Source organism: Haplochromis burtoni, unplaced genomic scaffold (assembly GCF_018398535.1).
Source record: "Haplochromis burtoni strain Fernald_Lab_line unplaced genomic scaffold, NCSU_Asbu1 Contig_22, whole genome shotgun sequence".
Classification (NCBI taxonomy): Eukaryota; Metazoa; Chordata; class Actinopteri; order Cichliformes; family Cichlidae; genus Haplochromis; species Haplochromis burtoni.
The window spans coordinates 2,934,020-2,944,217 of NW_024582383.1; the positions used below are offsets into that span (position 1 = coordinate 2,934,020).

General features: G+C 42.0%; 1 protein-coding gene across 1 annotated transcript; it reads right to left on the bottom strand.

Moving 5' to 3' along the window:
* Positions 1 to 214: 214 nt before the first annotated feature.
* cdk1 (cyclin-dependent kinase 1) lies at positions 215 to 9,636 on the bottom strand. The gene is made up of 8 exons (XM_005917041.3): positions 9,493 to 9,636; positions 8,859 to 8,901; positions 8,444 to 8,600; positions 7,967 to 8,090; positions 7,543 to 7,713; positions 6,603 to 6,766; positions 4,928 to 5,069; positions 215 to 473 (listed from the first exon to the last, which is right to left on the bottom strand). The coding sequence occupies exons 2-8, from the start codon at positions 8,893 to 8,895 to the stop codon at positions 357 to 359; spliced, it is 912 nt and encodes a 303-aa protein (XP_005917103.1). The 5' UTR covers positions 8,896 to 8,901; positions 9,493 to 9,636; the 3' UTR covers positions 215 to 356.
* Between the last annotated feature and the right edge of the window lie 562 nt (positions 9,637 to 10,198).

Here is a 10,198-nt window from a genome sequence, read left to right on the forward strand (position 1 = left end):
TTGTTCTCTCAGAGATTACCATAACATTACACAGCCCTTCTAATTACTCACAGTACAATTGGTGTTGTGAGTACGGCGTACTTAGTGTAACATGGGGAAATGTGTCTTTCCCGTCATAGTTACCGTGAAGCAAACTCAGTAACCTTAAATAAGACACCCTGACCGTCACCGCCGCGTTTCATGATGTTGGAAAGAACGAGACATTAGGTCCAAATAACTGAGCAGGAAAAAAGAAAAAAAAGTGCAGTTTTATTAAAGATTGACACTTTTTCCTCACACAGATACACACAAATACACATACACATATTTACAGAGTCACAAATGGTATGTGTCAATAAGCAAAGTCAGTATGCACTTCAGATTTTGTTGATGTTGGCAGCTGGCAGGGTGGATTTGTCCAAGTCGTCAAAGTAAGGGTGCGTCATGGCCTCACGGGCAGAGAGCCGTTTGGGGGGATTGTAGGTCAGCATTTTCTACAGAGACGAGACCAGAACAGACGATTAAACCTGAACATGCAGGAGTTCCTGGACTGGAAACTGGCACCTAGGGCTGCTCAATTAATCGAATTTTAATCACGATTACGATCTGGGCTTTCAACGATCATTAAAAATGACTGAGCCGATTATTAGCCCCTCCCTCATTTATCCGCGACACCTTAAAGGCCGGTCCGTGAAAATATTGTCGGGCATAAACCGGTCCGTGGCGCAAAAAAGGTTGGAGACCGCTGATTAAGAGGACCCGAAGGAAGCTCGGAAAGCTAAGCAGAAGTTATTTGGAGAGTGACTGCCGTTGTTTGAAAAGAGAGTTTAAAAAAAAAAAACGTCAGTGGTGTTGCACACTATTTTATATTATTTTTTAAAGTCATTGTTAACCTTTTAAAGCCGGTCAGAGCAGCACGCTCCGTTTTGCGTAACTATTTTAAAATCCCTGTAGAACCTGAACCGTGTAAGCTAGCGCAATAATTTGTTTTGCATATGAAACCGGAGGAGTTGTACTTACATCTGATGCCATCAGCTTGTCCTCGGTCACGGTTTCGTTCCACATATAGCTTTGCAAAAATTGCATAAAAAGCGCTTGCAGGAACAAAAACATAATATTCCAGAAACACGCTTTGCCGTTCCTATCAGCTGTTCGTAACACTTCCCACAGTGAAATGATGCACCTGCTGTTTTCTTTGCAAATTTGCATCATAGGATTGTTTTTTGTTTTTCCTGCAGTATATAAAAATTGCTGTATCTCCAAAATAAAACTATGAAGACACTCAAAATAAATTTCCTGTTGTTGTAAACTATTTTTTGCAACTTTTTTGTATTTAAAGTTTTGAGGGATAAACCTCTTAAATTTCTCCAAGTAGAAATATATGTAAACAAAACAAAAGCGATTTTCAATTTTTTTTGTAGTTTATTGCACTTTTTTGCAATTTATGTAATTACTATGGACTTAATGCATACATATTATTAAAATATGGGCTATAACAGTTGTATTGATGTATAGCAACTTGAAATGCTCCCACAAATGGCACTACAGCATGTAAAAAAATAATATAAGCTCTGGTGGACTTGGTTCTATAGTAGGTCTTAAAGGGTTAAATAAATATCGTCAAATAATCGTGATCTCAATTTCAGTGAAAATAATCGTGATTATCATTTTTGCCATAATCGAGCAGCCCTACTGGCACCAGCTCCAGGTTAACATCTTTAACACTGAATACTGTGCTGTGTCACCACTGCTGACCTATAATGCTAGAAACGATCCTGGTGACTAGTTTCTTAGTGACATAGACAAGGCAAAAAAAGAAAACCTCTGAAAAACAAACACACTGCGACTGCAAAGCGCGGCGCATGCTGCCGTGCTGTTTCACAATTCACGACAACCACTTGAAATCTAAAACAACAATCATCCATTTGCTTCTGCTAGCCCTGCACACCCCCATCATCAGGACAAACACTTCAAATCAGGAAATTCACTTTGTTTAAACTGAAAAGCTACTGATGGCAAAGACAAACTTCACTGAATAAATACAAAGAAATATCATCACTGATTTCTTTGAATTAATGTGATTTAATTTTGAGGGTAAAGCAGAATGTGGGGCAGAAACAAAAGCAGCACGTGGCTGCTTCCTGTCTCACAGCTGAAGCTCGGCTAACAGGAGGCAACAGGACAGTAACCATAGAAGTACTGCAGTATCACCTTAGGACCGCTGTGCAATAACAAATCCTCACTGATCTTAGTTACCTGAGGCCACATTGTAAAGAAATGTGGGTCAAAATTCCTCCAAGATAGAAACAAGACAAACATACAGTGGAACCCCGGCTTACGAAGACCCCATTTAACCAAAAATGTAAGTTACCAGGGCACTTAACGGCAATATTTTCGCCCGTGATACGACAAAAAACCCGCGTAATGAAATGCGTTTCGCTGTTCCACGTGAAAGACCTATTGTTGTTGCAGTGCACTACTTTGTGTGCTTTTCCTTTGCAATTAGCCTGTCGTTCATTCAAATATGAGCAAGTTTGAGAAAATATCATTGCACAGTGTACGCACGTACATTAATTAACATAAATGTAAGTTTTAACCCATAGATGCACGGGTTGTTTTTCTTCAAAATCTTTAAAATAAAAAGTTGTAATATATTCATATTCCAGGTATTCCTCATAAAAATATGTTTGTAACATGAGGCCATTTGCATTTTTATTAATTTTTTCATTACAGGCCAGTCAGACATAGAGGAGTCCTCTGAAGAGGAAATGGATATCGAGTCTAACAGAATGAGCCCCTCTTACTGCTCTAGCCACAATATTCTGAATTAGTCGGCCAGGGCTTGCACCTGGGTCTAGTACTGTCTCCCCAGTAGATGCATGGAAGATGTTCATGTCTGATAATATAATAGAAGAGGTGCTCACATGCACAAACATGGAGGCACAAAGAGTCGCCACAGACAGGGGAAAGAGTGGAAAAATGTAATCAAACATCCTGGCGTTCATTTGATTGACCATTCTCGCAGGAAGTGAGAAGAACTGGGATGTACCAGTCGGTGTGCTTTTTGGGAGTCCTCTATAACCCATTGTACAAGGCCACTATGGCAATTCAAAGATTTAAAGATATTCGCCGTTTCCTGCACTTTGATGACAAGAGGACCAGAGCCTACCGACCGAAAACAAACCACATGGCAGCTTTCAGCTACGTATGGGGCCTGTTCCTGGTCAACTGCAGGCAGAAATTCATCCTCAGTGACTGTGTTACAGTGGATGAATAACTTGTGCCTTTCAGAGGGAAGACCCAGCTTCTGCAGTATATGCAGAGCAAGCATACAAAAGTGATACAAAAACTGCAATTTCTTAAAATTAATGAAAAAAACTAATAAAAATACAAAGGGCCTCATGTCACAAACATGTTTTATGAGGAATACCTCAAATATGAAAATATAACAACTCTTTGTTTTAAAGATTTTGAAGAATAACAACCGAGTTTATAGCAAAATGCATTGTTTCTATTTGGGGTCATTTTTGACCCCACTCGTGGAAGAGTGTAGGTACTGGTAGGTTGTGCATCCAAGGGTTGAAGTTTAGAATTCCATCCATCCGCTTCCGCTTATCCTTTTCAGGGTCGCTGGAGCCTATCCCAGCTGCCATAGGGCGAGAGGCGGGGTCCACCCTGGACAGGTCACCAGTCTGTCGCAGGGCCAACACACAGGGACAGACAACCATTCACAGCTAGTGACAATTTGGATTATCCAATTAACCTATCCCCACAAGCTGCATGTCTCTGGACGGTGGGAGGAAGCCGGAGTACCCGGAGGGAACCCACGCAAACACGGGGAGAACATGCAAACTCCACACAGAAAGACCTGATGGTGGAATTGAACTCAGTTTAGTTTAGAACTAAATTCCATAATGTTATGTACGTGTGCTTTCTTCAGCCTCCACCAAGAACGTCGTCTCCTGCCAGCATCGCCTCACTCACGACGGAAAAAGGTGCTTCGACTTAACGAAAGACCCTCTGGAACGAATTAATTCGGTAAGTCGAGGTTCCAGTTCATATAGAAAGAAGTCAGTCCGCTGCTAACGCTGGTTTACCAGCGCTCTGTACCTGCATGTTGTTCTAGTTAAATGAATGATGTGGCGTCACCTGCGAAGGACTGCTCCATTATTCATGTGAACACTGATTAAGCATTCACATCGTTGTGTAAAGCTTCATAGGTGCTCGTGTGTCCTGGTTTCTTACAGCAGCTCTTCCACCTGATGTCTCCATAAATGTTCACGTTCATGCAGAAACTAACGACCACGTGCAGCCCGTGATGGCGGTGACCTCTGAAGCCCCGATGATGCGTGACACTGATTTCCTTTCTGATCTGTTACCAAGTAAAAGTCAAGCTAGTGTCTTTGATACTAATCGGATACTTTGTACAAGAACTTCATGTGTTTGGAAAATCAAAAGTAGTTTATTTCAAATGATGCCCTTCATAACACTGAAGTATAGACAGCTGTGATCAAGCTCCACGTTCTCCATGAACATGGAGCAAACACACACAATCAGCCTTTACTGTCAACTCAGTCCCACGTGAGCCGTGATACAGTACAGCTGCATTTCACATCTCACTATGAAAGGCGGAAGAAAAAGTAGTTCCTACCAATCATACGTGGGGCCCGTGGGAGGGACACAAGTATTTCTACATGACTGTCGAGTTAAAACAAACAATAGTGAATCACCCACACAGATACTTTTCAAAAAGCCTGGTTGAATATCACCATCACAACTTTGTCACGAGGACAGAAAGAAACACCTCCAGCCTCAGGAAACCAGGTGAGGTGACCAGGTGTCTGACCTGCTTCCCTCTGGTCACACTTTGCTGTACAATGAGAATAAAAGGCTATTCTATTCTATTCCAGGTTTAATTAGCATGCTGTGGTGCTGCCTTTGTCCTTACCGCCAGTAGGTCCAGGCCATTCTTATCCAGGTTTTTCACCATGGATGAGAGGTTGCCAGATTTCCATTTGGGAAAAGTGTTTTTGTAGTCTGGCAGACTCTCGACATCAGGCCACACATCATTGTTTGGGGTTCCCAGCGTCCTGGAAAAAAGACAAAGACTCCAGGGTCAGTTCATTTGTTTGTTTCCATGAGCCACAGAGTGTTAAAACACCAAAGACAGTCTACAGCTGAAGCTTTAGAGAAAACAGACTGTTTTAAATCTGACACACAGACACACTGGTTGTTGTTTTAAATAGCTGCCAGAATAATGTGGAGTACGGCACCAGATGTGAACACCAACCCTGCCTTACAGGCCTAATCTTACCAATCCCTGCTTCTCCACACAATCCAGGCGGCCTCAAACTGTAGGAATGACTCGGTCAGCTCTACGTTAGGACATCAACGTGACATTAACACAACTTCTCTGGCTCTACACCAAGTCAACAACAGATTATGCGTTTAAGCTAGCTATGTAGCACTTATGTTTGCTATAACAACAATGTGTTGTTGTTCACCACACACACACACACTTACATTCAAAGGCTTCATCCTGATGAAGTAATGATGTAGAAGAATACCAGGTAACAGATGTGTTAACTGTGACATGTCAATCACACGTGTGAGGTTGCTGTTCCACCTAATTACTTTTTTTATCTACGCAGCTAGAGACCTGGCAGATGTATAAGGCAGTCCAGAACCTAACCCACTACAACACCAGAAACACCGTGACAGCTGAGGGTGACGCTGTGCTCGACCACGAACCATTTATTCACATGTCTCACGGTAAATAGACTCAAGGAAGCCACAGCTCAGCTGTCATGGTGCGAGGTGCACACTTAGGGTGGTGGATCCCAGGAAGACTGCGGAGGGTCCTGAGCGAGTGTGCACATCAGCTTTCCATGGTCTTCACTAAGATCATCAGTGCATCACTGTCCCAGTCCTTCAGCCCACCATCCCTGAATTCAGCCACAATCGTTCCACTACCCAGAGAGACCATAAGCAGCCTGAACTGGCTGCTGTGATGCTGTGCAGACTAAAACTTCAGCAAGGCTGACCTATAACCCATCAGCATCTCCACTTACTGGCCCCTCTTTTCCTCCCTGGAGGAAAGCCATCACTGTGGTGACCTGCACACACTCAGGACACCAGGTGTTTAAGCTTCTGTCCTCCCACAGGAGATCCAGGACGCTGAGGTCATTGACAACCAGACCTCAGCCCTAATCAATGCCATCAGCTCTGTACATACTGTATATACACTTGGTACTTATTTATTGTGATTTTCTTGCCTTTCCTTTAACAGTGATAAGCTACACTCAGAGTTGGTTGCCCCACAGCAGACACAGTAGTTGTGTGCATAGTCAGACTGCAGTCTTTAAGAGCCAGGCACAAAGCAGGGACAGCCAGTCCTCGTGAGTACAAGAACACCACACGTGGAAACATGAGATCCACGGGTTCAGCCAATCGTCTCTCCCACTCACACAAAAGGCTGAGCTCATCTGTAAATGTAACATTGTCTCGCACCAACAGTTCTTCATATTTGCCCGTCGTTCTCAATTCAAATTGAAATCAGCAGTTCAACTAAACTTCGGCTTCTATTGTTCCTAAACACATGAAGATGTTTTTGCTGTGTCTACCTGAAGATCCTGAAGAGCTGGTCTATCTCAGAGTCTCCATGAAACAGAGGCTTCTTAGTAGCAAGTTCTGCAAAGATTGTCCCAGTGCTCCAAACATCAACGGGGGTGGAGTACCGGGGTGAGCCCAGCAGGACCTCTGGGGCCCGGTACCAAAGAGTGACAACCTGGGAACACAAAGCAGGACATACCAGGCTGTTTGTGACCGTGTCAGATTTACAAACTAGTCGCGCCGCCTTGTTTGATGTCATTCTCACATGTCTGGATTCACACTCATGGTCTCATTCTGACAGTTTATAATAACCATAAACATGTTTAATGAATTGTTTTTGTAACTTTATAACATTTTGTAACACAGTTGTATGAAACGCTTGCAGCCTGTTTCTGAACCACTACGATTACAAAGCAGACGGCAGTTTATTTGTGCGTCGCTCTAAAACTCTCCCCTCTCACAAACAAATGCTGCCTGACCCGGTTTATTCATGCAGCACATTTCCAACAACGTGCTTAACAGTGTAAAACATCACAAAACATGATAAAATGCACGACAATGATGCAGTGAAATATAAAAGAGAAAAAATAAAATGATAAATAGAAAAATAAATTATGCTTTTACTGTTTCTTCCTGTGCTAAATGTGACAATAACATTCAAGAAAAAGCATCACGCAAAATCACAACTCTGGTTTTATGCGGCGTTTCAAAACTGGTACATAGTTTGAAGTCCTCACTTTCAACAGGAGTGCCTTGAAGCGACACATCGTAGATTGGTCATGTGATTTGAGTGCACCGGGGCGCCTGTCGACCCCAGAGGGTCACCTGTACAGAGTCGGTCTAAATCTGTAAGGATTTTTCTTGGTTTTTAAAATTACAAGAAAAAGTAAAATAAATGGTTTGAGATGCAGTGGCCTGCATATCCCAGGAGCTGCGAGCAAGGATCCTTACCTCATGGGTGTAGACCCTGACAGGAACACCAAAGGCTCTAGCCAAACCAAAGTCTGCCAGTTTGATAACGCCCTTGTTGTCAATCAGCAGATTCTGTGGTTTCAGGTCACGATGGAGCACTCGGCGACAGTGACAGAAGTAGATGCCCTCCAATATCTGGTAAAGGTAGCTCTGAACAGTGTTGGAGAACGAGCAGATCTTTAGATGAGCTGACCAGCAGCCAAATGACACAAAACCTTAAAATGTAACACAAAGCACCTGAATTGGGAGGGTTGAGACTGCAATCTACTCATTTTGCACACTGTAACTTTAAGAATTTGGCTTATCAATTATGTAATATATTATCTGATAACGTAACCCATCTCAGATTTAAAAGCTTCAAGTTCAAGCAACTATTGCACCGCTGAATTAATGTAATACTTACCTTGACCAACATAGAGTCCATGTACTGGCCAGAGGGGATGGAGTCCAAGTATTTCTTCAGGTCCATGGACAGGAACTCGAAGATGAGGTAGAGACGAGATTCTTGCATTAGGACATCTAGGAGTCTGGATTACGCACACAAATACACATGAGTTCATACTTTATGTGTACATTTTCTCATTAGATGTGACTGAGCAGCAACTATTTGACCTCTCCCGGCACTCTGCACAATACTGAACCTGTTGATCCTGCAGTGTCAACTATTGCTACACATGCATTTATATAATGAACTTGATGCATATGTTCAAAACTTCACAATAGTTTCTATTGTTTGACCAACACCATGTCTCTCCATGCTGCACAAAGGGCACCAGACAATACAGAGAATATAGAGAAGTATTGTACATATAAAAATTCAAACCTCATGTTATAAAAACCAAAAGGATTTTAAGATCAAACAAAGAACTTGAGAGCTTACCGTACAACATTGGGATGTTTCAGCTCCTGGAGCAGAGAAACCTCTCTGACAGCTGTGCTGGGAACGCCCTCCTCCTCACTCTCCAGTCGGATCTTCTTCATAGCCACAATTTGCCCCGTTGCCTTGTGCTTACCTTTATACACAACCCCATATGTACCTGGGGGAAAGCACGAGCACTGGATGAAATGTGCTGGCAGCTTCCAAATTGCTGGACATCATTACTTGTTACCAAAGTAATTCTTGTCAAAAGAAAAGTTACACTAGAACAACTTTATAACCATGAGATTGTTGAGCAAACAGAGATTACAAGATGCACAAGAAAACTTGACTACACACATAATTACACATTTTTGAAGTATCAACATTTGTAGAGCTTCATGTGAATAATTTAGATGAACCATAGGTTAAAACTAACCTTCTCCGATTTTCTCTATTTTCAGGTAGTCTTCCATTATTGCCTGAAAGCAGAAAGAGAAAAACAGGCTGTAACGTAAACAACTTCCGAGGACCTGCATTCACTTCGATCAGCTTACACACATCTAATCATTTGTTGAGTGTCGAGATTAGGTTAGATCGGCCTAATATTTAAAAATGAACTTACAACAAGCCTGTTCGTATCGCGCACGACCTTGTACGGAAATCATTCCAACTGGAAACTCATGTCACGTTAATTTACCCACTTACAGTAATGCAGACAGGCCTTTCGCCAGAACAGCAGGCTACCTCAAAATACGAACGGGGACGTTTGGAAACGTTAGTTTTGTTGCATTAAGCAGCTCGCACGTTTTCCCGTCGCTCTTTCACTCGTTTTAGTAACTTAAGGCTAGTTAGATATTAAGCAGTCGTGAAATTAGCTTTTCTGATTAACGACCAAGAGAGGACCACTAACGTTAGCTTAACAAAGTTTTTAGCCATCAAAGGCACCTTTTTTGAATGTCATGCTAACTGCTAAGACACGTTGTGTCGGGCGTTCATGTTCCGCATTAGCTAAGGAGTCTTTTAAATGTAAAATTTTAATTTCACTTGTACTGACAAATATAAAAAATTACCTGTTTGTGCCTCGTTTTTTACAGACACGAACAAACTGCCGCTGGACCGCTCCCGGACTCTTTTGAAATGACTGGAGTGCAGCAGCAGGTTAAAACAGTCCAATGAGCTCACGGGATGTATTTTCAAAACAGCCAATAAGAGGAAAGGAAGGCTGTCACGTGGGTAGAGCGGGAGACAACCCGCCGATGTTCTTGGGAGCGTTCACTGACGCTGGGATATTTAAGCCCTACCCACTTCTAGGATCCGATTGACTTACTTACTATTTATTTCTACAGTTAAAGTTAGATTAAATACGTATCGTTGTGCAGGTTGTAGATTACACAGAATGCGTATACAAGAAAAATAGCCTACATTTACTTCTTGTGTCTTGTTATAAATTTGCTGTAGGTTACTTTATCAAGATAAATGGGCTCAACTGCCTTAATTTGGTTTACTATATTAATATTCATTTTCATGTATTAGCAAGTAGTGCATTTTTAGTCAGGAGTCTGACACATTTGCAGTTATTTTTGCTAAGTGAAAAAGTGTAATTATGGCTACATATCTCTTTCAGAAATGCATAATATCTATAACTACCCCAATTGTATGTCAGCGGCCCTGTACTATCCATTAACAATGCATTAAGGAAGGTAAGGGTCAGTAAATAAGGAAGTAACAATGCCTAAAGTTGAAAGCAGATATGATGAGGCAGCTGTTGATTTGATT

Coding starts and splice junctions, on each gene's coding strand:
- cdk1 (XM_005917041.3), bottom strand. CDS start 8,895: ATGGAAGACTACCTGAAAATAGAGAAAATCGGAGAAG. Junction 7,714..7,966: donor TGGACTCTATGTTGGTCAAG/GTAAGTATTACA, acceptor AACACTGTTCAG/AGCTACCTTTACCAGATATT. Junction 6,767..7,542: donor TCAGGGTCTACACCCATGAG/GTAAGGATCCTT, acceptor TTGTGTTCCCAG/GTTGTCACTCTTTGGTACCG.